This window comes from Aspergillus costaricaensis, assembly GCF_003184835.1.
Source record: "Aspergillus costaricaensis CBS 115574 unplaced genomic scaffold BO79scaffold_5, whole genome shotgun sequence".
NCBI classification, from domain to species: Eukaryota; Fungi; Ascomycota; class Eurotiomycetes; order Eurotiales; family Aspergillaceae; genus Aspergillus; species Aspergillus costaricensis.
In genome coordinates, this window is record NW_020291805.1 from 24756 (window position 1) to 47716 (window position 22961).

At 50.8% G+C, this 22961-nt stretch overlaps 10 protein-coding genes across 10 annotated transcripts; 7 read left to right on the forward strand and 3 right to left on the reverse strand.

Moving 5' to 3' along the window:
* The first annotated feature begins 28 nt into the window (after window positions 1-28).
* On the forward strand, window positions 29-3394 carry BO79DRAFT_62102 (putative microtubule binding protein HOOK3). Its single transcript, XM_025689502.1, has 7 exons — window positions 29-1605; window positions 1657-1711; window positions 1772-1839; window positions 1892-2004; window positions 2063-2448; window positions 2743-2838; window positions 2902-3394. The coding sequence occupies exons 1-7, from the start codon at window positions 236-238 to the stop codon at window positions 3085-3087; spliced, it is 2274 nt and encodes a 757-aa protein (XP_025542961.1). The 5' UTR covers window positions 29-235; the 3' UTR covers window positions 3088-3394.
* On the reverse strand, window positions 3391-5150 carry hem13 (coproporphyrinogen oxidase). Its single transcript, XM_025680609.1, has 2 exons — window positions 4741-5150; window positions 3391-4680 (listed from the first exon to the last, which is right to left on the reverse strand). The coding sequence occupies exons 1-2, from the start codon at window positions 4951-4953 to the stop codon at window positions 3571-3573; spliced, it is 1323 nt and encodes a 440-aa protein (XP_025542962.1). The 5' UTR covers window positions 4954-5150; the 3' UTR covers window positions 3391-3570.
* A 710-nt stretch (window positions 5151-5860) lies between these two features.
* Window positions 5861-6980, forward strand: BO79DRAFT_166921 (autophagy-related protein 8). Its single transcript, XM_025679347.1, has 3 exons — window positions 5861-6195; window positions 6316-6548; window positions 6623-6980. Exons 1-3 carry the CDS (start codon window positions 6106-6108, stop codon window positions 6654-6656), a joined length of 357 nt encoding a protein of 118 aa, XP_025542963.1. The 5' UTR covers window positions 5861-6105; the 3' UTR covers window positions 6657-6980.
* A 352-nt stretch (window positions 6981-7332) lies between these two features.
* BO79DRAFT_285117 (putative mitochondrial GTP/GDP transporter Ggc1) lies at window positions 7333-9102 on the forward strand. Its single transcript, XM_025688321.1, has 6 exons — window positions 7333-7670; window positions 7739-7776; window positions 7863-7904; window positions 7976-8223; window positions 8281-8458; window positions 8531-9102. Exons 1-6 carry the CDS (start codon window positions 7583-7585, stop codon window positions 8864-8866), a joined length of 930 nt encoding a protein of 309 aa, XP_025542964.1. The 5' UTR covers window positions 7333-7582; the 3' UTR covers window positions 8867-9102.
* Window positions 9103-9445: 343 nt separating this feature from the next.
* BO79DRAFT_207298 (uncharacterized protein) lies at window positions 9446-10273 on the forward strand. Its single transcript, XM_025682146.1, has 2 exons — window positions 9446-9530; window positions 9777-10273. The coding sequence occupies exons 1-2, from the start codon at window positions 9508-9510 to the stop codon at window positions 9952-9954; spliced, it is 201 nt and encodes a 66-aa protein (XP_025542965.1). The 5' UTR covers window positions 9446-9507; the 3' UTR covers window positions 9955-10273.
* A 185-nt stretch (window positions 10274-10458) lies between these two features.
* On the reverse strand, window positions 10459-12829 carry hsp70 (molecular chaperone Hsp70). The gene is made up of 2 exons (XM_025682147.1): window positions 10911-12829; window positions 10459-10839 (listed from the first exon to the last, which is right to left on the reverse strand). Exons 1-2 carry the CDS (start codon window positions 12698-12700, stop codon window positions 10716-10718), a joined length of 1914 nt encoding a protein of 637 aa, XP_025542966.1. The 5' UTR covers window positions 12701-12829; the 3' UTR covers window positions 10459-10715.
* A 1517-nt stretch (window positions 12830-14346) lies between these two features.
* On the forward strand, window positions 14347-15525 carry BO79DRAFT_207300 (histone H2A.Z-specific chaperone CHZ1). Its single transcript, XM_025682148.1, has 3 exons — window positions 14347-14752; window positions 14835-14844; window positions 14941-15525. The coding sequence occupies exons 1-3, from the start codon at window positions 14597-14599 to the stop codon at window positions 15141-15143; spliced, it is 369 nt and encodes a 122-aa protein (XP_025542967.1). The 5' UTR covers window positions 14347-14596; the 3' UTR covers window positions 15144-15525.
* Window positions 15526-15702: 177 nt separating this feature from the next.
* On the forward strand, window positions 15703-16712 carry BO79DRAFT_62181 (SNARE domain- containing protein). The gene is made up of 4 exons (XM_025689503.1): window positions 15703-15836; window positions 15907-16110; window positions 16188-16281; window positions 16346-16712. The coding sequence occupies exons 1-4, from the start codon at window positions 15826-15828 to the stop codon at window positions 16547-16549; spliced, it is 513 nt and encodes a 170-aa protein (XP_025542968.1). The 5' UTR covers window positions 15703-15825; the 3' UTR covers window positions 16550-16712.
* A 619-nt stretch (window positions 16713-17331) lies between these two features.
* Window positions 17332-18544, reverse strand: BO79DRAFT_285122 (uncharacterized protein; the record flags this gene model as incomplete). Its single annotated transcript, XM_025688322.1, has 2 exons — window positions 17332-18420; window positions 18512-18544. 2 exons carry the CDS (start codon window positions 18542-18544, stop codon window positions 17332-17334), a joined length of 1122 nt encoding a protein of 373 aa, XP_025542969.1.
* An 811-nt stretch (window positions 18545-19355) lies between these two features.
* BO79DRAFT_235463 (uncharacterized protein) lies at window positions 19356-21891 on the forward strand (the record flags this gene model as incomplete). Its single annotated transcript, XM_025684478.1, has 11 exons — window positions 19356-19662; window positions 19869-20034; window positions 20326-20468; window positions 20498-20531; window positions 20813-20880; window positions 20929-21007; window positions 21075-21190; window positions 21309-21400; window positions 21433-21465; window positions 21559-21652; window positions 21748-21891. Exons 1-11 carry the CDS (start codon window positions 19555-19557, stop codon window positions 21889-21891), a joined length of 1077 nt encoding a protein of 358 aa, XP_025542970.1. The 5' UTR covers window positions 19356-19554.
* Window positions 21892-22961: the final 1070 nt, after the last annotated feature.

Genomic DNA, 22961 nt, shown 5'->3' on the forward strand with positions numbered 1-22961 from the left:
ATCCCGCCTCCAACGCCCCGGAGGCGCTCAAAAAAGGATCTCATCGAGGCACAGTCCTCTTCCTCCGCCGTCCAGGTTTAAACTCAACCGTGCTGAGGGGTCGCAATTAGCCCCTCCTGGCCGCGATCCGAATACAATTGCCGGCAATTCCACCCAGCCGTTCCTGGAATTTGCAACAACCGCCGCGTTCCCCGCTCAGTTGATTGCCCCCGATTGCAGTCAACATCGCCCGACCATGGCTGCGGAGCATACCGTCACCCAGGCCCTGCTGGAATGGGTCAACAGTTTCGCCTTGGGTAAGACTATCCGGACGACCGAGGAGTTATCGGATGGCACCATCATTTGGGAGATCTTGCAGGACATCGATCCGCAGTATTTCCTCGACGAGATCCCCCAGCGCGCCCCGTCCGACCACTGGCTATCCAAATGGCAGAACCTGAAACATATCCACAAGTTGCTCGTCAACTACATCCGCCAACAACCCGATGGCATGCCCACGGGTCTTGACCCCAATCCCAACCTCGAATTGGTCGCCGAAAAGAACTCCGTTAAGGAGGCCAACAAACTCCTGAAGCTCCTTCTGATCGCCGCCATCCGCTCCCCCAACGCGCAGACCTACGTCGAGACCCTTCAGAGCCTAAGTACCCCGACGCAAGAGACCCTGAAAAACATCTTCGAAGAAGCTCAGAATGGTCAGCATGAGGCTATCGATGGCGAGGACGATGTCAAGGAGGAGCGGGATCTGCCCGTCGACCCGGAACTGCAGTTTGAAGAGCGGGTAGGAAAGGTGTTGGCGGAGAATAACCGGATGGCGCGTGAGAAAAAGGACATGCAGAAACAGATCGATGATATGCACGATCGCCTGGCGCGCCTCCAGGAGAACAACGATACCTTACAAAGCCGACTTGCATCGACCGAAGACCGACTAGTCAACTTGAGGTCTGGGAAGGGTGATCTTGGACTCAGCGCAAAGGCTCTCGAGTCTAAATCCCGCCAACAGGAAGACATTATCGCAACCCAGGAAGCAAGGCTGGCTACAGCGCAGGATGAGATCGACAGTTTACGCATGACGGTGGAGTCGTTACGCGTCAAGAACCAACGATTCCAGAAGCTTCAGGATGACTATGATGAGCTGAAGACTGAGCGAGATCAACTCGCTCGTAAGGCGAATGCGGCCGAAAAGTACCGCCAGAAGCTGCAGGCTAGCCAGGACTTCGAGAAGGAGAACCAGTCGCTCAGGAACCAGATCAAAGACTTCCAGCAACAGCTGAAGGAGGCGGATTCGCAGCAGAAATGGAACTCCGAGCGTGAGGTGGAGCTTGAAGAATACCGCAGAGTTTTGCCTCGCATTGAGCAGGAGTGCAGTGAAATCCAAAACCTGAAGAAGCAGCTCGAGTTCAACAACCATGCTCTCACAGAGCGACTCAGTAACGCCGATGAGCAGCGCGAACGTGACGATGCTTTGATAAGCGAGCTCCGTGAGCGAATCCGTGAACTGGAAGGTTCTCCTGGAAGCCCATCCCTGACGCCGGGTACTGAAACTCCCAAGCTCGAGGGCACTCTGCAGAAAGACTTTGAGGCGATCGGTGTGAAGGAATCACAGCTGTTAGAAGACCCTGTGCTACAGCCACGGAGATCTAGGCTAACTCGCTACAGGAAATCTGAGAATGAAGAGTTGAAGAAAGAAGTGGAATCTCTAAAAGGGCCATCCGTATGTTTACATATTATGGCTACTATCATCTTATTTGAAGCCGCTAACAAGGTAATACAGGTGGGCTTGGACTTTTCCGAAGCCTTCAATGAAACGCTGCAACAGGCCCGCGCAAATTCTTCGCAGAGGTATTTCCTACTAGAAGCAGCCTAGCTAGTATAACCGCTAACGATGCATCAGTGATGATTACTGGAAGTTGTACGACCAGTATACATCTGCCCTCAAGAGATTGGCCGAGGCCCAAGAAGCTCTCGATGTATCCAAGAGATCGCTGAACGATGCGCTAGCGGAAAGTGAGTAGCTACTGTTCGGCGAAATCCGTGTGTGTGAACTTTGCTTACACGAATGCAGTTGAACTCTCCAACAAAGAGAACATGGATCTGATTGCCGAGATCAAAGCGAGCAGCGCATCGGATTTGACTAAGGCTCGTGAAGGAGAAGATGATGCTATGCGCAGACTGTACAATTTGCAGGCCGAGCTTGATTCAACCCAGGCTCTGGTCCAGGTCACATGTGCCGAACGTGACGATCTACGAAACTTGCTCGAGAAGAAGCAAGCGGAGTTCCGTGCGGAAGATCATGAAGCTGCAGAGGAAATGAAGAAGCTGCTGGCCGAACTCACTGCACAGGAAAATGGCGATGATCCCGAAGCTGCTCAAAAGTCGGCTGTAGAGCTCATTAGACAAGTCGCCGCGCAGATTGAAAAGAATCTGGAGAGGCTGGCGAAACGTGCAGAGGTTAGTTACAAGAAACCCCATCGGCTCTCAACCTGTGTTACCCCGAACCAAGCAAGGGCTATTCGCCTCGGTAGCCTCAGTGGCGACAGGAAACGTCTCGATCTTCTTGCGGATCGGCCATTTGGCGATTCGACCCAGATATTAGCAGCGAAGGCACCCGGCCTATCGCGCCTGGGTCGATTAATCGCCAAGCGGTTCAGGCGCTGAGGCTTGGCTGCCACCTTGACCCATTGATACATCCTATCCCATTTACACTTTACGGCCTACAAAAGACTAATACGAATCATCTTGCAGTATATCCATCAACAGAACGAACACATCAAGTTCCTCCAAGAGCGGATAAAGCAACTTGAAGAGGATACGGATGATGGAATCAGCAAAGAGCGCGAGGTAAGTTGTCATTTGACACGGACTAGCTATTGCAAGCCACTAATATTCAAATTCTCCAAACAGCTCGAACTCCAGAAGATAATCGATGCTCAAGCGCGGGAGCTGACTTTGATGAGCTCCTCCTGGTACGAACTCCAGAATCGATTACAGAACAACAACATTGGCCTGGCCCGGTATCGGAATGGATCCCTGGCCGATGCTCAGAAGGGCTGGCTAGCCAGGCAAAGAAGCGTGGTCGCTGGTCGATAAAGCTCCGGTTTGTATGTTGGCGATATGGTTTACGTCCTATCTCTTCTTCGTACATGTCTTTCTAATTCTACCCTTTCCCCCTTTTTTCTCCCCTGCGCATTTTCTATCGTTACCAAGACTGTGTTTGTTGTTGCTATACCTTTTTCTTTCTACATACATATGTTTCCGTTGCTCGCCGCGCTATACCAGCTCGTTGCGGCTCAACTACTACGACTACTACTACTACCCCTGGGTTTTCCGTTGGAGCTTGATCGGCATTATAAACATATCATACGCACATTTATGGCATTGCTGCATGTGTTAGACAAGTGTATATTTTGAAAGTCTTTCTTTTTTCTGATTTCTAGAGACAGTGCTGCTTTTGACATGACGTAGCCCATAGATGCAGCTCATAAAATAATATACATGCAGATAATACATAATTTTCAGGAAAAGAAACCATATCCTTGCCGATGATCCATGATCCATCTAATCCAAGCAGCATTACACCCACTGTCTAGGATGTTTCAGAACATCCATGATCTCCTTCTCGCGCTCCTTGCCCTCGCCCAGAAGTGCCTCATCACCATCCACGGAATCCTCCGTCCGAGTTCCGGACACGGGGTCCATGTAAGCCCAGCTTGCGGTGCGGGGCAAACTCATCAGAATACTCTCAATGCGGGCATTAGGGGTGCGGAGACCGAAGCTAGTACCGCGATCATAGACGAGATTGAACTCGACGTAGCGACCGCGTCGAAGCTGTTGCCACTCCTTTTGCTCAGGTGTAAAAGGCATGTCCTTCCGGCGTTCGATAATGGGGACATAAGAGGGGAGGAAAGAAGCGAGACCGTCCGAGACGAAGGAGAAAAGGGTCTCCTGGGGGTTCTGTGAGGAGGTCGACGAGGACTGGAGGAAGCTGGCGTCCAGGTCATCGAAGAAGATACCTCCTACACCGCGGCATTCGCGGCGGTGGGGGATATAGAAGTACTTGTCGCACCAGGCTTTGAACTTCGGGTAGTATGTGGCGTCGTGGCGATCACAGGCGTCTTTGATGGTCTGGTGGAAGTGTTTGGCGTCTTCGGGGAATAGGTAGGTGGGGGTCAGATCTGTGCCACCGCCGAACCACCAGTTCTTGTCGCCATTGAGGGGGTCCTTGGGGTCGGATGTCTCAAAGTACCGGTAGTTCAGGTGGACGGTTGGGGCCATTGGGTTGTGGGGGTGGAGAACGAGGGACAGACCGGCAGCGAAGAAGCTCAAGGAGTCCACGTCGGCGCCAACAAAGGACTTGTGGTCTGCCCGCATCTTCTCAATTGCTGGCCGGGGAAGTTCGCCGTAGACGATGGATACGTTGACTCCGGCTTTCTCAAAGACATTTCCGTCTTGAAGGACACAGGATATTCCACCTCCGCCGTTGGGGCGCGTCCAGGTATCAGTCTTGAATTGCTTTCCATCTATACGGCTCAACTCTTCAATTATTTTCTGTTGGTGGTCCTTGATCAGCTTCTCCATGCGCAGGCGCATGGGAGATTGTTCGCTGATCGTGGCTTGCTTCTTGAGAGTTTCATCGAGTTCCACGAGGGAGGGCGAGTCGAGTTCGGTTACTTCTTCCGTCATCTGTATTAAATATAGTCAGATTAAGACATTCGCGCAAAGTGCATGGTGGGTAAAGTCTACCATGGAATACACCAAAGCACCGATGAAGGGCACACCAATGGCCAGCCGTAGGTATGGTCTCCAGACAGTGAATGGCTTGGGTTCGGAAGGGGGTTTCTGTTCCGAAGAGTATCTGCGAAAGGGCGCTGAGAATTTGCGAGGTGTGCGACAGGATCGAGATGAGAATTGACAGAGCGACCTCCGAAGAGGCATATATGGCCGGGGAACAGCCATTGTTGCAGAGTAGATGGAATTGGCTGATCTGCCAAAGATCAGGTGGTGCCAGGTATTGTGCCTGTCGAGAATCGACCGGTTGTTGTTCCCTCCGAGCTCCACCTATGGTCTAGAGCCAGTAGTGGGTAGGGATTTGGTAATGGAGGATTTGTTCAGATCATCGGCTCCGAGGCACAGTATGGGACCACCTGCGGCCTCGATATTCCCGAATGTCGTGAGGATATGAAATCTGTTTGTGCAGTTTGCAATGATTGTTGGGTTTGTCTGAACATGGGACCCGGCCCGGCTGAGATAAGCACTTTGCATGGTTTGCAGGGCTGCCAATGCCAATGCCGAAGCCAACCCCTGGGTCCGAACACCCCCCAAGGCAGCAGCACAACATCAAGCGGGGTTGCTCCATGAGTGAAGAATGTGTCAGTCACTAGCGGAGTAGATTTAACTACTATGCAGATAGTGAGCGATCTTGAGTCACTCAACAGCAGTAACTAGATAGAGTGCAGGAAATGTGGGTGCTGCACCAAGCGGTAGACAGTAACCATTCTAGCATGGGAAACCCCATAATCTAGGCGCTGATCCTAAGTGGAGGCTGGAGGCATCGCCCGCCGAGCTACCACTTCACTACCGATGCAGTAATGCGAAGGCGGCCCAGCTCGATGACAACCAAACGGTATCATCCGCATTGGTCATTTGGATGAGTGCACAACATCCACGTGCCAGGATGACGACAGGAACTGCCCTGACGGACTGGCTTAGATATCCGAAAGATGATCGAATGTGCTATGAATCGAGCCAGCACATGACCCGACCTGACTCACGTGTGGGGCCGCTCACCGCCTCCACCCCGTGATCCACGCTTGCCTGGCGGCCTTATCAGCCGTGGAAGCCGTTCCCTCACCAAATGACGCGGGGCTGTCGCCTTCAACTCTCTCTACAACTGCCAGCCTGCTCACCTTTTGTCATCATCCATCTATCTCTCCATCCCATCCCATCCATCTATCCATTCCATCGGCCATCTCACCCTTGCTCTGTTATCTCTTAACTTTCATCCAGCTTCTGTCACCCTTTCGCTCCTCTTCGTCTACTTCTTCACTATCTCCCCCTTAAGGGACCCGTCGGACCAGACCTATTAGCCGCCTTCATCAACTTATCAATATGCGTTCCAAGTTTAAGGACGAGCACCCCTTCGAGAAGCGCAAGGCAGAGGCCGAGCGTATCCGCCAGAAATATGCCGATCGCATTCCCGTACGTCTATCTTCTATTTTACCTCCTACTGTGATTTTGGTTTCATGATCTTTTTGGGGGAGAAACCGGGTCCCTAGCTCACCGCTTGTTCGAGTCGCTAACCCAGCTTCTATCCTACAGGTAATCTGCGAAAAGGTCGAAAAATCGGACATCGCCACCATCGACAAGAAGAAGTACCTTGTCCCTGCCGACCTTACAGTTGGACAGTTCGTCTACGTGATCCGTAAGCGGATCAAGCTGTCTCCTGAGAAGGCGATCTTTATCTTTGTCGATGAGGTTTTACCACCTACGGCTGCTCTGATGAGCAGCATCTATGAAGAGCACAAGGATGAAGATGGCTTCTTGTATATCACGTAGGCCGACCCCTCCGATACCCTAGTATCTCTGTTCTGTGTGCATAGTGCTAACCCGGATCTCTCTTTATTAGGTACTCCGGCGAGAATACGTTCGGTGACTGCTAGGCGCTGGTCGATCTCATCTTTCCCTTTTGGTCTGATTTCCCTGTCTCTTGAAGTGAATTCGCTGCCGTCATCGTTCAAGTCACTTCCTTCAGTTGCCATTTCCTTCTTTTGGGGAAGTTGCAGATTGACTTCCTGGATGTAGGGGTTGGTTGCTGTAGGACAGGGGTGGATGGCGAGCTCGACCACGCTGTGATGTTTCTATGCTGTGCTGTACGCGGGCGTTATCTTGGGGGCTCTTCATTAATCTTCGTGAACTCTCTTGGCGAAATGAGTATTCTTCTTCAGATGGTAGTTTAAATGAGAAACAATCGTTGCTATTGATGGAAGCTTGTCTTGTGTGACCGTAGATTCAGGTGTAACAAAATAGTCATGATTGAACAAGCTACTACGTACTACATACTTTCCGGACCATGGAATAACTAGAACTAGCTAACTAATGTATGGATTAGTAGTTTAGATAACTAACTAGATTATCTAAAACCAGTTAGTTTATCACCGGCTGCTGAGATAATCAGGGCCGCTCCGATCCAGGGCCGGTAGTGCCAGGCCCAAAGGGGGCTAGTGGCGTTGAAGCACCGGCCGCGACGCTTGGAGCGGTTCCGAGTCGGCGCAGAAACAGTCAGTCAGTCCATCTTTCTCGGTCTCTTCCTCTTCTTCCTCTTGCTCTTTTTCCTCCCCTCCCTCTCTCGTGCATCCGCCTTACCCATCATCCTTTTCTTTGCTGCATTGCCTAGCCCCGGCTGTGGTCTCTTGTCCTGTCTTTGTTGGCATTCCTGTCCTATATATAAATCTTTCCGTCCTTCCTCTTTCCTTCTGAATCGCCTTTTCATCTCCCCGACGGAAAAGCAGCCTCAGGCCCGGAAAATTTTATACTCTCCAATCTCTACCCCGACTACGCCCAACTCAGCCCAATTCCCATAATCAAGATGTCTCCCGCTATGGCCCAAGCCGGTGCTGGCTCTGCCGCTAAGGATGTCAAGAGAGAATCCGCGACTGCTCGTCTTCTGGGTTCCGGTATGTGTCACACCCATCTTGTGCCCAGGGCGTGGGGGTTGCGCTCGAGGACTAACTCTCCGTTTCAGGAACTGCCGGAATTGCGGAGTTGATGGTCTTCCACCCTGTACGATTAGACACTACCCTCTCGAATATTTGCGCATCGATTGCGCTCTTCTCGCCTGAGAAATCAAAAACTGACTCATCGACCAGGTTGATACCATCTCCAAGCGATTGATGAGCAACCAGACTCGGGTACGACACTTCCTGTCCCATATACATACAAGGCCATAGAAATGCATTGGGCTAACTGTGCTCTGGCTTAGATTACCTCTACCGCCGGTCTGAACCAGGTTGTCTTCAAGGAGTACGCCAACGCCTCTTTCGGCGGCAAGTTCACCTCCCTCTTCCCCGGTCTGGGTTACGCCGCCGGTTACAAGGTTCTCCAGCGTATCTACAAGTACGGTGGTCAGCCTTTCGCTCGCGACTACCTCGCTCAGCACTGGGGTTCCGACTTCGACAATGCTTTCGGCAAGGGTACCGGCAAGGCCATCATGCACGCCACTGCTGGAAGGTTCGTTTTGTGTTTCGGTCATCGATGATAACGCTCTGGCTAATCATATGGGAACAGTTTGATCGGTATCGGAGAGATCGTCCTTCTGCCCCTGGACGTCCTGAAGATCAAGCGTCAGACTAACCCCGAGGCTTTCCGTGGCCGTGGTCTGTTCAAGATCATCTCCGATGAGGGTATGGGTCTGTACCGTGGTGCTGGCTGGACTGCCGCCCGTAACGCTCCCGGATCTTTCGCTGTATGTTCCTATGGTCCCGATTGTTGCCTTCTTTTTCATGTATGAGTGTTCGATACTAATGCCTGGAAATAGCTCTTCGGTGGTTCCGCTTTCGCCAAGGAGTACATCTACTCCCTGAAGGACTACAACACTGCTTCCTGGAGCCAGAACTTCGTTGCCTCCATCTGCGGTGCCAGTGCCTCCCTGGTTGTGTCGGCTCCTCTGGATGTGATCAAGACCCGTATCCAGAACCGCAACTTCGAGAACCCTGAGTCCGGCTTCCGCATTCTGTCCAACATGGTCAAGAACGAGGGTGTCTCCAGTTTCTTCAAGGGTCTGACGCCCAAGCTCCTGATGACCGGACCCAAGCTCGTTTTCAGCTTCTGGCTGGCTCAGACGTTGATCCCCGCCTTCGGCCAGGTTGTTTAAAGATGTTGATGATTAGCTGATCCGAAAAGCGAGTGTCTTTCTCATTTTCTACCCATATCCGGGGTTATTTTTGACATTATTACTTTTTATGTTCGATTCGGGGCTTTGTTTTGGTGCTGTTATAGAGCATTCATTCTGTTAAGCCTTTGTGTATTTATGATAGACTCTTTTTTTCCCTTCGGCACTGTTCCGGATGATGGGTGCAAGATGGTATGCTCTTGGATACGAAATACAACTCCTCTTAATCATGAATTCTGTCAGTGGTAGATGTCAGTTTACTGGATGTGTTCAACTATTGTAGCGCATCCTCAACCGGTATGCATACTTCTGGCTGCAGCCGGTATTGAAGACAATGCCATTATAGGGACTAAACGTTTAGAGTAGCTACATATCGACCAGTCACCAACTTTGCAGTTACATTAGTAGCACCAGCACACTGCCATCTACAACTTAACAGACATTATCACCAATCCGAATCGAGATACACCGTAACCAGCCTATATATCACGTGACCCATGACATCCGGCGCGGAGTTACACCAGCTACAGCTTCCAACTAGTACTCATCTCAAGTCTACAACTCATCTTTCATCCAGCACACATTCCCCACCAGCCAAAGCCTGCACAGCCAAGCCGCCCAAAATGCCAGTCTACCTAATCTCCAAGTACGTTGTCCTGTTAAGCACATATATCCTAATTCCCTCATTGCCGCATGCATGCACCTCTACCCATCCACCTACCTACCTACCCACCTACCTAATATGAAGCCGACATCGCATGGCAATAATCCCTCTCTACCTGTTCCTTGGATTTAATCGACCGATCACATACATACATACACCCAGCGCACATCATCGAGCATCACAGATATAACTCACGAATACTAACGAATAATGCGAAATGAAAAATAGAATCGCCGACCCCATCTTCGCCCTCACCATCGGCACCTCGGCGGCATTATTGCGCATTCAGCGCGACCAGCGCGAAAAGTTCCCGGATCAGGCTAAGGATATTGGTATTGGACATGTGGTTTCGGTGGGCGCGGGGAGAGTGAGGAGATGGTGGGCGGGGGATTTTGAGGGGTTGTAATTGCCTTTCTCTCGTTATACCCGGTCGCTCGGTCTCTGTCGACATTGCTTTGTTTGTGTATTTGTGTTGGACGGGGTTCTGCTGGGGAATGATACTATGACTAGTGGATTGAGTGAATTGGAGGTTGATAATGAGGATATGGATATGTTGTTGGTGGGGAAGGTGTGAGATTTATGTTTATTTATGGGTTGGATGGGGGTGAGGATGTGTGTATATGGAAACTGTATATATTAGTGGGTTGGGTAGGGCGTTGAGGGTTCTATGGTTATAAGTCACTTTGTGTGATTGAGCGATCTTTACTGAATACATATGATGCGATGATTGATTGAGATATTCCCAGATCAATTATAAAGTACTAACTAGTTTAGTATTTTGGTAGAAATCAGACTAGGTGGTCTAGACAAGATATTTCTGACGGGATACAACAACTAAGTTCGATTTCAAGTGAACATTAAAGTGGGCAGATTTAATATGAAGAGTCGATTGTATCTACAATTGCACGAATTGAATTAAAGTAATGTATTCGTCGAAAGGAAACTTTTTCCCTCCCAGAGTCTGCAGAGCAAGTCATCATGCAGTAACAACTAGCAACTCGAATCTATGCATAGACAAAGAAAAAGTGATTCCCATAAATTCGTTAACATGATACTAGGAAAAAGAAACAAGCAGATCCATTAAAACCGCTCGCCTATCTGCAAACGGCTGGAGGTATAATGAAGAAAGAACAAGAAAAGAATCGAGACCGCAGCTGGTTAAAGCATTTAGTCGAGCTCCTCAGGGCGCTCCTCGACCTCGTCAGCAGTGCGGGTAGCACCGGGGGCAGCACCGCCGGGGGCGGCACCAGCGGCACCACCGTAGGCAGCGGAGATGATGGGGTTGGCAACACTGTAAGTCAAAAAGTTAGCGTCATGATTCAAATTGTTTTTTTTCAGGATGAAAGGAAAGGATGAACATACCCCTCAAGCTCCTTCTGCTGAGCCTCGTACTCGTCCTTCTCGGCGGTCTGGTTGCTGTCGAGCCAGCTGATGACCTCGTCAACCTTGGAGGTGACCTTCTGCTTGTCCTCATCGCTGATGGTGAGCTTGCCCTCGTTGATGGTGTTCTTGAGGGAGTAAGCGTAGGACTCGAGACCGTTCTTGGCCTGGATACGGGAAGCCTCAGCCTCATCCTCAGCCTTGAACTTCTCGGCCTCAGCAAGCATGCGCTCGATCTCCTCCTTGGAGAGACGGCCCTTGTCGTTGGTGATGGTGATCTTGTTGGTCTTTCCAGTGCCCTTCTCGATGGCAGAGACGTTCATGATACCGTTGGCATCAAGGTCGAAGGTGACCTCAATCTGGGGAACACCACGGGGGGCGGGGGGAATGCCAGTGAGCTCGAACTTTCCGAGCAGGTTGTTGTCCTTGGTACGGGCACGCTCACCCTCGTAGACCTGGATCAGGACACCGGGCTGGTTGTCGGAGTAGGTGGAGAAGGTCTCGGACTTCTTGGTAGGGATGGTGGTGTTACGCTTGATGAGAGCAGTCATGACACCACCAGCGGTCTCGATACCCAGGGAGAGAGGGGCAACGTCGAGCAGGAGGATCTCGTTGGTGGACTTGGAGGAAGTGTCACCGGACAGGATAGCAGCCTGGACGGCAGCACCGTAGGCAACGGCCTCATCGGGGTTGATGGACTTGTTGGCGTCCTTGTTGAAGAAGTCGCTGACGAGACGCTGGATCTTGGGGATACGGGTGGAACCACCGACCAGGACGATCTCGTGGACGGAGGACTTGTCGATCTTGGCGTCACGGAGGACACGCTCGACGGGCTCCATGGTGGAACGGAAGAGGTCCTGGCAGAGCTCCTCGAAACGAGCACGGGTGATGGAGGTGTAGAAGTCGATACCCTCGAAGAGAGAGTCGATCTCAATGGAGGTCTGGGCAGCGGAAGAGAGGGTACGCTTGGCACGCTCGCAAGCAGTGCGGAGACGACGGAGAGCACGAGCGTTGGAGGTGAGGTCCTTCTTGTGCTTGCGCTTGAACTCGTTGACGAAGTGGTTGACGAGGCGGTTGTCAAAGTCCTCACCACCCAAGTGAGTGTCACCAGCGGTGGCCTTGACCTCGAAGATACCCTCCTCAATGGTCAGGAGGGAAACATCGAAGGTACCACCACCAAGATCGAAGATGAGGACGTTGCGCTCACCCTCGGCCTTCTTGTCCAGACCGTAGGCAATGGCAGCGGCGGTGGGCTCGTTGATGATACGGAGAACGTTCAGGCCGGCAATGAGACCAGCATCCTTGGTGGCCTGACGCTGAGAGTCGTTGAAGTAGGCGGGGACAGTGATGACAGCGTTGTTGACGGTGCCACCGAGGTAAGCCTCAGCGGTCTCACGCATCTTGGTGAGGATCATGGAGGAGACCTCCTCGGGGGTGAACTGCTTGGCCTCGCCCTTGAACTCAACCTCGACGATGGGCTTACCACCCTTCTCGACAACCTTGAAGGGCCAGTGCTTCATGTCGGACTGGACCTCAGCGTCGCCAAAACGACGACCGATCAGACGCTTAGCATCGAAGACGGTGTTGTGGGGGTTCATGGCGACCTGGTTCTTGGCGGCATCACCGATGAGACGCTCGGTGTCGGTGAAAGCCACGAAAGAGGGGGTAGTGCGGTTACCCTGGTCGTTGGCGATGATTTCAATGCGGTCATCACGGAAGACACCCACACAGGAGTAGGTGGTTCCCAAATCGATACCGACAGCGGGGGCCATGATGAATGTGTGTGTGTGTGTATGTGTTTATGTGTGTAAGAGGAGGTTCGTTAAGGGAGAGAGAAGAGGGAGAAGGGAATTCGTTAGAAGAGAGTAGTGTACAAAACACAAAAGAAGAATGGGAAGATTGGGGTATAAAGAGGAAGAGATTGATGGAGAGAAAAAGAAATCGAGGGGACGAGAATTTGTGCGAGAGCGAAAGCTGATATAGTGGCGGGCGGTGAGCTGCTGCTCCAGCGAAGCTTCTAGCAATTGCCCGTTTCGATGGGCATCCATCGGGTTCGACTGGCTTCCATCTGCGCCCCAGTCCTGCCCAGCATTCACTCGACCCTTCGAGAATTCACTCGTTCAGGGTTTAGGGGAGAAGAGGGCACTGGCATGATCTGGGGGGTTGGCTACGATCTAACACTAGTAGTTACTATCTCCCCTCCCTCTCTCTCTCTCTCTCTCTCTCTCTCTCTGTGATGCTACGATCTACTTCCCTGCAGCATCGGAGATGGATAGATCTAGAATGACTCTCTGAGGGGATTTTTTTTGGTGGGCGGTTGGCGGGGTAATCCGGATGACGTAATAGGCAGAATCCGAATTTTCTTTGACATTTTTATTATTTTTGATTTGATTTTAATTTTAGTGATTTCACACGATCTTTGGTTCACAACCATGACTCACTCGCGTGTAATTCACTATTTTGAGTTATTCTTCTTACTTTACCATGTTAGTAGTGTTTTATTATTATTATCTCATGATACTACTGTTTCCCAAAGAATGAATCCCAAAATGAATTGCCGCCCAATCCCCCCTCCTTCAATTGCTAACCTGAGAAATTGTGCAGATAGTAGTAGAATAGAAGTGCTAATTGTACAACATAGCTTACTCTGTACTTCAATTCTCACCCTGTTTGGGGAAGATTTTGGACACCCATGGAATTGGGCAGAATAGAGGCCGTCATAATGACGCTGATTCATATCATTTTCTCCTCTTCTTTCTTCCTTCTTCTCCTTCGGAGAATTTCGATGGATTTTCCATACTTCCATTCTTGTTCTTTTCTTTCCTACGCATTCTTGGCCAGTCCAGAACTGTCACATGATTTGAGTCACTCTTTGACAGGGTACCTGGCACAACAATTAGTTAGTTATAACTAACGAATCTAGCCCCTTTCCAGCAGAGCCATCAATCGCTCCAGCAATATTCCTCATGAATACATACTCCTTTAAAGAATCCATTACATTCCACATAATATTATTCCTCGTTTTTGTAGCTGTATATCCATCCTTTTGAGAAACTTCCACTCCAGCTACCCCCTGCTGCTAAATCTTCCCCGCGATCAAAATCCGTTGTCTGAGAAACCGCCGCTGCACTGCACTCAAACGAAGCTTCTGTTGTTTGTCACTCTGCCAATCTGCAGCAGCACTAGTAGACCAAAGCTCATATCCATTTGTAGTGACTATGCCTGATTATAGAAAGCAAGTAATGGCAACTCCCTTGATTGCAGGGCCAGAACTTCTAAACATTGTTTGTTATGAGCCCTCCCAACAGGGCAAAGCCCCATCACGGGAGCTGCAGCTGATCGCCACCCCTGGCAACCAATCATCGCCCCAATGCCCGCCGAGGTGAATCTCCCCTTGCGACAGGAACTGATCTTGCCTTGAAGAGTGAGAGAGAGACAGAGAGAGAAGAGTTATCCTCGCTGCCCTTGACACCGCTACCTACTTAAACTCCACGCTTCCTGCTATCCCCTGTTTCTGAATTTCCTGTTCCTTACGAATTTTCTCTTCCTCCGGAGTGTTTCCTTCCTACTCGATTGGCTTTGCCTTTACTTCCAACACACTCCTACCAATCCATCTTCAGAACCACCCTCCCGTGTACTACCACTACTCCTCTTCTTCTTCATTCATCATGGGTGACAACAACCAAGCTACCACCGGCTTCGACCCTGCCGCCAATGCTCCCGATGCTGCTGCCTGGGATAAGGGCAAGGGCAAGGCCACAGACCCCACCCAAGACATGCGCATGGACGATGATGAGAGTGACGAGAGCGAGGCCGAAGAAATGGTGAGTTTTCTATTACCCACTGACTAGATCTCCAAACAATGAGACATGTCCAGCTGACTGATTCCTTTTCTGTGCCGTTTAGGTCGATGATGGTATGATGCCCTGATTTTACTCTCCTCCATTCATTGGACACGGATCTCGTCCTTCCTAGCTCGAACCCCATACTAACTGCGCATCTTCACTGCCAGATGACGATGAAGACAACGACAACCTGGAGCCCATCTCCTCGGAGAACATCATCTCCGGTGGCCGCCGTACACGCGGCAAGAACATTGACTTCCAAGCCGCCGCCGAGAGTCTGAAGGATGATGGCATGGACGAGGATGACGATGAGGACGACGACTACGTTGGCGCTGGTGATGACGACGAGGACAACAAGATGCAGGACTAGATTTTTGGATCAAGCTACGACGATACCAACACACACTTAGGGGCGGCGAGCGCAATGGGAATTGGGATGGATAGGCGCAGGGTCTGCTTTGAGGGTTTCTTCGGTTCCTTTATGCCGGTCACACTTTCATCTCTTAATCATATTATGATGTTTTTCTTTTCCAGGTTTTGGGATGGATACGGATCATTATGATTGCCTATGCGTTTTTCCCTTTCAATGTTTCCCCGATAGGCACACCCTGGACCCTTTTTGTTTGGGCCAGGGTTCGGCTGAAACTATCGCCTCGCAATGGGGTTCAACTGAGCTATCACCTCCATGCTAAACCCACCTCATGGTCTGCAGAGGAGATCTATAAGCAAATATCTCGATAATAAAAAAAGAATTCATGTACATTGTACAATCAATCTTCTTCTTAATGTAGAGTTCGCACTTGCTAGATTGTACTTCCTGGAGAGTCACGTGAGCTACCCCGTGGTCTCCGGGGACGGCCAGCTATTAGCTCTCCGCCACGATTTGTCCTCACTTCTTCCTCTCCTCGAGAGCCTGCTCGCTCACCCATCTTTCCCCTGCTGTTTAGGGCCTCCATCTTGCGACATGTGCCCCCACTGGCTGTGATCGCCTCCTCTAAAATATCATATCCTATCCACCTTAACTCTCACAATTAATAATCTCACGATCTGTTATGGCTTCACGGTATGTTGGTGTTATTCATCTGTCCTTTCCCAGATACCCCAGCCGATACTGATTACTAGCTTGTATATAGATTCCCACGCTCTAACCTACACCAGCGCGATCCTCGTGCCTCCTCGTCCCTTTTCGATTCATACGGTGGCGGTTCTCGACCCGCCAGTAAATCCCCGGGCAGCGTAGGTGGTTACGGGTATGGAGGATACACGCCCCCGGCCGGGGATGGCTCCGTGAATGGCAACTCCAGGGGAGGGTTTCGCTCTGCGACCCCAAACGCCAAGTACGTTCTTACAACAATGAAGAGAGAAGCTGGATTTGGACCTTCCCGCGCAAGAAGCTCACAATTCCGGTCCATAGGGGTCATTACTCCGATGCTGTACTATCCCACCTAGAGTCTCAGAATGACGCAGAGGTCGAGGGAATCAGCGCCAAGGTCAAGATGCTGAAAGATGTGAGTCGCTTCTCCCACTCATCAAGACTGGTTGTACGTACACATTCTAATACCCCAATGCTAGCTCACGGTTGCTATTGGCGACGAGATCCGGGATACCTCCACCATATCGGACCTCAATAACACCTTCGAGAATACTCGTGTTCGTCTCCGCGGAAACATGAACCGTATGCTGCGGATGGCAGAGCGCACCGGCGTTAGCTGGAAAGTGTGGCTCGCTTTCTTCTTTGCCGTCTTCTTGCTCTTTTTCTACGTCTGGCTGACGTGAGGGACGGGACATGTTGCTGCTGTTAATCTAGCCAAGCATGATATCTCGGGAGCTCTATTGACCCAGTGCAACGGTTTTTTTCTTGGCGTGGCTGTATAGCAGAGGGCCATGACCTTGAGCTATATATTCATATACAGGGACACACTTGTGTCAATCGCTTCACCTTCATCCGCCCAGCTCCTTGCTCACGGAACCTATGGCTTGAGGCCAAGGACGTTTCTTCGACATCGACATAATTAGCATCTTTGCACATAAGCGGTCTATAGGAGCATACCCATTCTTCTTTCTATCTCCCGCGACCGACGGTTCTACCTGGCTGAGCATTCATGATTGTTGCGCTCTTGTGCTCTACCGATGATAGTGCATGTCTGGGAGTTCGGGGCCCTGCTATCTACTCTATGGGTACTTGCTTGCTCGGTTGTTTGCCATACATAGGACAGCATCTGCTCTTTTGCTGTACAATGATACGTGAGATGTATAGTATACTATTTTCATACCCATCATGTCATCTACCTGCCTATCTACATGCATTTGATATATGAACCCTTTGGCTTGCAATACGATAGATAGTTTTAACTGCTAGCTTGAATGACATCGTACCATGTGTAATAGTTATAAATATAGAATGAGTCTATTAAATTCTGTATGTGCCCAAGACGCCGTCATCGGTTTCATGCAATTATATAAGCACAAGCATCCCTCCTTTTGCGATATACCCAGGACTCCATAACCCATCCCGAGGAACTATAGTACACCTATGTAATTTAGAATTGAACTTGCGGTCATTCGAGGCTGTCTCTGGGCCCTCCCGTGCGCCGTCTAGGGAATCGACTAAAGAAACTCCGTCGGCTGCCCTGACTCGTCAAAGAAGCGCGGAGGTCTTCATCGTCGACGAGCATGCTGCTAGTGTCAAAGGCATCTCCACCACCACTCCACCTCTGTAGAAACCGCCGTTGGGCTTCGGTTTCCCTCTCCCGTCGTATAGGCGGTGGCAGGCCTCGACTGCTGGTTGTACTGGCACGGAAGCTCTGCGTAAAGGGGTCTTGCGAGAAGCTGACATCCTCCTCATCGTCAAATTCGGCGTCGGTGTCGGTATGTTGCCATTCCTCTTCCTGCTCTGACCGGTCCTCGACTGCCTCGGGGATGTCATCATCCAGGTCCCGACCCATGTCTTCTTCGCCTTCGCTCATTCCCTCATCGTCGTAATCTTCTTCAGCTGCACTGGGGATATCATTGTCCAGGTCCGGCTGATTGTCAAAGTCGTCATTTTCTTCCTCCAAGTCTTCCTCTTCCAGGTCATCATCGTCCGGGAATGCTTCCGGAATATCATCGTCTAGATCACGTTCCATGTACTCTCCCTCATCCACGACATCATCCTCTTCCAGCCCTTCCTCGCCTTCCTCAACCAGTCCATCTGCATCCGCGTCGGGGATATCATCGTCCAGATCTCTCTCCATGCCCGTGTCATCCTGGCCATCGCCATCAAAAGTACCCTGCGTCTGGTTCCCGAGCTCGTCCAATCCATCCACGCCTACCTCCGCCGCTGCCGCCGCTGCTCTCTCTGCCGCTGCGGCGGCCAGCGCCTCTTCTCGTTCTGCCTCCTCCTCTTTCATACCCAGCATCGTCTTGGGACACCCGGCCGGCCTGATCCACGAGTATCCGAACGAGGCAATATTGTTCTTGCGCGCACGTAGAGCCCGCTCTTCCAACAGAAGGGATGAAAGCATATTTCCTGACGCAGAGGCTGAGGCACGTCCACCTAGCGCAGTAGAGCCATTGCGACGGGCATGTGGTTGTGTTTCTCCGGCGGACGGCTGGTGCTGGGAGGAGGTGCGGTAGGGTTGTGAGGAGCCGAACCAGAGTTCATGAGACTATCATAGAAATAAATCAGCCAAGGACGCACTTCAATTGGAGGCCAAGGGTGTCTAGTGTGAGGAGCTCGCAGAAGCTGATAGCACGTACATCGCGAGGTGTAATGAGTGGAAGGGAGAGCATTGTTGTTGGCGGTGCTAGCCTGAGCTAACACAAGGAATATGGAAGTACTCGTTCAGACTCAATTGAATTGCGATGTATAGATGGAAAGAAGTTCGAGTGATTCGCACTCTATATAGGTCGGTTGGTTTTTATCGTGAGGTGGTTCTGAGCCAGAGTTGTTCCGCCGTCATGCGCAAGACCAGCTAGGCAATTTTATCGGAATATAACCGAGTCGAATTTATGACGCTAGATCAGTAGTAGAGACCACTGGTAGATAGCTGAAGGGGGTATCTTGAATCTGTTTGGAGAGGAAGAAGCGGAATTGGAGAAATCGGAGAGGTCGAGAGGGGAAACCAAAACAAAAGCAGACAAGCTCCCGCGCGGGGATCTCCCGACTTACCGCATCTGGCAGGATGCGTCTCGCCGCTTCCTTTTGCGATTACTCTTTTACTGGCGAACTGGTCACGCAGCAAGATTTGAGATCTGTGTAACCCTTTCATAGACACTAACAAGAAGAGTGTATATATAGTTTGGTGGAGATTGTTTTGGAATCTATGGGACTTGCATTGTGTTGCTTCATGTCCCATCTACTCCGTACTAATTTAAAAATATATATCCCGAGACTCAATTCCCGATTGTGTCACACTTCATACCTCGGACGGTACGAAGTAGTACTATCTAAATCGCCCATGATTCGACAACAGGAAATGCCAGGCTGCATGGTACTTCGGTATTAGTATCGTGTGTTAAGCGGGGACTCCAGTCTACTACAGTACTAGATGGAAGGATTCTTGCGAACTACTATTAACCTTACCCTCATAGAGACAAACTTCCCTGCACTTCCATCCTAGCGTCGGCCTCGTGTTGTGAGACAGACCATTCAGCTAAGTACTTAGCAACACTGTATTATTCACACTAGAAGTCTGGCTCATCGACTAACTAGTGGCTCATGTCTCAAGTCCACTTGACTATCTACCAACGGACAAAAATCCGTCCCCCAAACGTGCAGGTAAAGACCATATTCTCCATCGATGATTGGTGCACCGTGCATATTGACATTGCTGCTGGCTGGCCGCATTGCAGCACGTAGACAGAGGCTTGACTCTGGACACGCCGTAAGCAAGGGAAACCCTCATGCGGTGCCTGTGTCTGCTTCAATGCGTCGCACCAGCCAGGCCAGAAACAAGGACGCATGCACAGCAGCGGTTGTATGTATCTATCTCTCACCCACGCTCCGCACCAAGGCCCGCATCAGCCCACAGTGAGGCATCCGGGGATCTCCGTAGTCCTGCATAGCTGCCGAGTATAACTGCACAAAGATCACCTGAAGCATGAGCCTAGCCAGCTGTACAAAGTGTGCAAAGCAGCAACAGAGAGCCGTGAGAAAATCAGGCCATGGACGGACTACTCTGCTCCACCAATTCGCACAGCTGTAGATGTTGATCTGACATCCTCGTCAGTGTCCTTCTGCAGGAGGGCAGCGTCGTCTTCAATAAAAGAAGGCTGTGGCAGTAGCAGCTCAGAAATAGCCAGGATAGCCTGGAAAATTACACTTGGTAGATCCAGATATCATCCAGTCAGATGAAGACAATTTACTGGGTCTATGGCGCCTCTGCAGCGGAGAGATGAATCAGAGTCACGCTGAAATTAATTCGGTTTGCATAAAGACCTACCAAACCAAACCAAACCATTTGGTACCTTACCGGATGCTACTGGTGTTGTTTGTTCCTGTAATCACGAAAACCGACCTGCTGCTGGGCCCCCCTCCTCCTGCCCGGTTTTCGGTCGCTTCCGTTTGCCAGGCCCGAGAACTCCCGAGAGGTTGCAGGCTCCCGCTCCGTTGTCAAGGTCACATTCGGTGAGCCCAAAGCGGACAAGCCTGAACAGGAAGGATCGGGAGAAAACGGACACCGGAAACATTGGCATCTCCGCTCGGTCATGTGATGTCCGTCGCTCCAAAGCGGATCCTTTCAGTCTGCGGATTGCCAAAAGGCTGGCCCGAAACGAGGTCTAAGATGCGATAGGATACGCGAAGGGGAGAATCGGAACAGTAGTTGCACCTCTGGACAGAGGTAACACGGCAGCTTTGTTGCGTAATACTCCATCTCTCGATAAATCGATCCCCATCAATGAATGCACCAGGCGCAGTCTTGCAATTAGTGATCATTCCACAGCTCCGAGTCATTCCATCCCTCTCGTGCCTCCCAAGCAAGTAAGTCTAAGAGGACCAGTAATTAGCGAGGCGTCAGGACACGCCCACTAGTAGGTGCTATTGCTTGGCCATTGGAGAGACAAGTGAACCAGAGAGAGAGGATGGGCGAATTTCTTCGGCCTTTGTAGATCGGCCGAGAATTTTAGTCGTTCAGAGGTGAAAGGAAGGAACCGTCTCAGTCATTCGTCTCAAGACAATCCGTCCCGGGGAGCTCACGCCTGAAGCCGTGAAGCCAGCCCTCCAATCGGGCCACCCTCGTACCCATGCGAACTGTCGAGACACCTCCTAGCTCCAAGTTTGCCGGAGCACGGAAACAATGATTATTAAGGATCTATAGAGGGGGGGAAATGAAATTGGCTGCCAGTCTGGCATGGTGGGATCCATTGATCTGTCAGCCAGTAGAAGGTGAACACAACACCGTCCAGGCAACTCGGACGAGGGAGGGGGGGGGGGTGGTAAGGGTAAGAGTGGGAGATTGGAAAACAATTGATTTATGTATTACCATAATCATACTCATGCTATTATTTTTCGAATAAATAAGCTCTTATCGGGCCAGGGTTCCGAGTTAGCCAGCATAAAACACCCCGTGATTATTCCGAAGGGGAAGAAGGAGGGGGGGATAGGAAAAGCATTACTAGTCCGATAGCTGGTGAAAGGATACGTTAGTATGGGCAGATCCCGACCTGAACTTGACCAGTGTAATCAGAGCCATACCGGCTTGGTACCGCTCGTATTTCCGGGGTGTTGGTGTGTGTTCTTCCTGCATGCTCATTGGTCGGGGCCAATCAATGGCCACGGTCCTACTCCTACTCCGTCCGTTCAGTCCTGCCCGGAGTCCCGGACAAGCCCATGGGAATCATTTCACGGGGAGGGTGGGTTTTCCCCAGAAAATTGACCTAGGTTTGGGTCAATGGAAGGTTTCAAAGATCTACGGATGGGACGTCTAGATGCCAGATGGACAGATGGGCGTCGAGTAAGAATGTGGCTATTTGAAGAGGGTGACTGATAAGAGGTTTGGATGACCTCAAGAAATGAGCTTGAGAAATTCGACCGGGTCGAACCCACTGGCATTCTTGGAAACGCAAGGTGCGTCTCGGGGCAGTGGCGGGCCCCGAAATCGGCGGGGCAGGGGTACGGGAAAGCTACTAGGCAGTAAGCTACGGGTGAATGTAACGGAGAGAAGAGAAGGCAGCCTAAAAGACTGTACTAGAGGGAACGTGGCTCGGAGAGGGGTTGGGTTAACTGTTTGGGGAGGGAGGGAGGGACTGAGAGGGAGGAGGGATTCCGGGACGGATAGGGAAAGGTGCCTAGCTTGGCCGTTGTCGGAAAGGTTGGTGCTGACGGGAATCAAAAAAGGTGGGCGGACAACAGCACTCAGCCATGCTTCTATTGCTGAGGCGAGTGGTACCGCTCCGTGCCAGTAACTTACTACCCACCATTCCACCTGGCCAAAAATACATATACCGGTTACAACAGCGTATACGCTTGTAACGGGCAAACTTACCAACTTACCACTGATCGCCCGACCACCTGCACCTCAGCGTGGGGTATGCGAGTTTTAGTTCAAAGGCTCTCTCTTCTGGCTTAGGATGGGCAAAGGAAGCGTGTGTTTCTATTAGGGCCCTCCCTCGGTCTAGAGAGCAGCCCACGGGCGAGATCACCTATTGCCCAATGCACCACTTAGCGTCTGGGTCAAAAGTTCCTTCGGTTGCAGTCCTCTTGCAAGTTGCAGGCCGCGTGTGCCGGTTGTTCTGCCCTGTCCCTTTTTTTTTTTTTTTCTTTTCTTTCTGACTATTTCCGATTGATCAACTTTACAAAGATGTTTAGGCGGCAGATTTATGCACCATGCAATCTATTGCCTAGCCTAGTCGGAGAAGCGAGTTACCAACCTAGTATGGGTGCACCTTACCACTCCGTATTTCCTGTGGTATACGATGTAGGCAGAGGCCACTTGCGGGCCGTGTACTTAATCACGGTATACTGACACACACCGTAGGGGCCACCCACTTCCTCAATTCCTATGACTACATCCCAATTACTATGACTACAAAAGTTCATCTCCCAGGACGATCTGGGATTTTCTCTTATACATAGAAATAATCGACTTGGAGACTTCATCTCCTTACTGTCCTAATGTAACGCCTAGTGCCTGCCAAGCAATTTTGGAGTAGAAATAGAATTGCTTCTTTAGTGACCTTTAATTTTTGCAGTGCCGCCGGATTTGTC

What these genes read in the sequence shown, in the direction of transcription:
- BO79DRAFT_62102 (XM_025689502.1), top strand. Translation starts at nt 236, where the DNA reads ATGGCTGCGGAGCATACCGTCACCCAGGCCCTGCTGGAATGGGTCAAC. An exon ending in AATCTCTAAAAGGGCCATCC is followed by an intron (nt 1,712 to 1,771) that starts GTATGTTTACAT and finishes AAGGTAATACAG; the next exon opens with GTGGGCTTGGACTTTTCCGA. An exon ending in CGCGCAAATTCTTCGCAGAG is followed by an intron (nt 1,840 to 1,891) that starts GTATTTCCTACT and finishes ACGATGCATCAG; the next exon opens with TGATGATTACTGGAAGTTGT.
- hem13 (XM_025680609.1), bottom strand. Translation starts at nt 4,953, where the DNA reads ATGGCTGTTCCCCGGCCATATATGCCTCTTCGGAGGTCGCTCTGTCAA. An exon ending in GTGCTTTGGTGTATTCCATG is followed by an intron (nt 4,681 to 4,740) that starts GTAGACTTTACC and finishes TATTTAATACAG; the next exon opens with ATGACGGAAGAAGTAACCGA.
- BO79DRAFT_166921 (XM_025679347.1), top strand. Translation starts at nt 6,106, where the DNA reads ATGCGTTCCAAGTTTAAGGACGAGCACCCCTTCGAGAAGCGCAAGGCA. An exon ending in AATATGCCGATCGCATTCCC is followed by an intron (nt 6,196 to 6,315) that starts GTACGTCTATCT and finishes TCTATCCTACAG; the next exon opens with GTAATCTGCGAAAAGGTCGA. An exon ending in GATGGCTTCTTGTATATCAC is followed by an intron (nt 6,549 to 6,622) that starts GTAGGCCGACCC and finishes TCTCTTTATTAG; the next exon opens with GTACTCCGGCGAGAATACGT.
- BO79DRAFT_285117 (XM_025688321.1), top strand. Translation starts at nt 7,583, where the DNA reads ATGTCTCCCGCTATGGCCCAAGCCGGTGCTGGCTCTGCCGCTAAGGAT. An exon ending in ATGCACGCCACTGCTGGAAG is followed by an intron (nt 8,224 to 8,280) that starts GTTCGTTTTGTG and finishes ATATGGGAACAG; the next exon opens with TTTGATCGGTATCGGAGAGA. An exon ending in ACGCTCCCGGATCTTTCGCT is followed by an intron (nt 8,459 to 8,530) that starts GTATGTTCCTAT and finishes GCCTGGAAATAG; the next exon opens with CTCTTCGGTGGTTCCGCTTT.
- BO79DRAFT_207298 (XM_025682146.1), top strand. Translation starts at nt 9,508, where the DNA reads ATGCCAGTCTACCTAATCTCCAA. An exon ending in CCAGTCTACCTAATCTCCAA is followed by an intron (nt 9,531 to 9,776) that starts GTACGTTGTCCT and finishes AATGAAAAATAG; the next exon opens with AATCGCCGACCCCATCTTCG.
- hsp70 (XM_025682147.1), bottom strand. Translation starts at nt 12,700, where the DNA reads ATGGCCCCCGCTGTCGGTATCGATTTGGGAACCACCTACTCCTGTGTG. An exon ending in CAGCAGAAGGAGCTTGAGGG is followed by an intron (nt 10,840 to 10,910) that starts GTATGTTCATCC and finishes TTTGACTTACAG; the next exon opens with TGTTGCCAACCCCATCATCT.
- BO79DRAFT_207300 (XM_025682148.1), top strand. Translation starts at nt 14,597, where the DNA reads ATGGGTGACAACAACCAAGCTACCACCGGCTTCGACCCTGCCGCCAAT.
- BO79DRAFT_62181 (XM_025689503.1), top strand. An exon ending in TCTGCGACCCCAAACGCCAA is followed by an intron (nt 16,111 to 16,187) that starts GTACGTTCTTAC and finishes TCCGGTCCATAG; the next exon opens with GGGTCATTACTCCGATGCTG. An exon ending in AGGTCAAGATGCTGAAAGAT is followed by an intron (nt 16,282 to 16,345) that starts GTGAGTCGCTTC and finishes CCCCAATGCTAG; the next exon opens with CTCACGGTTGCTATTGGCGA.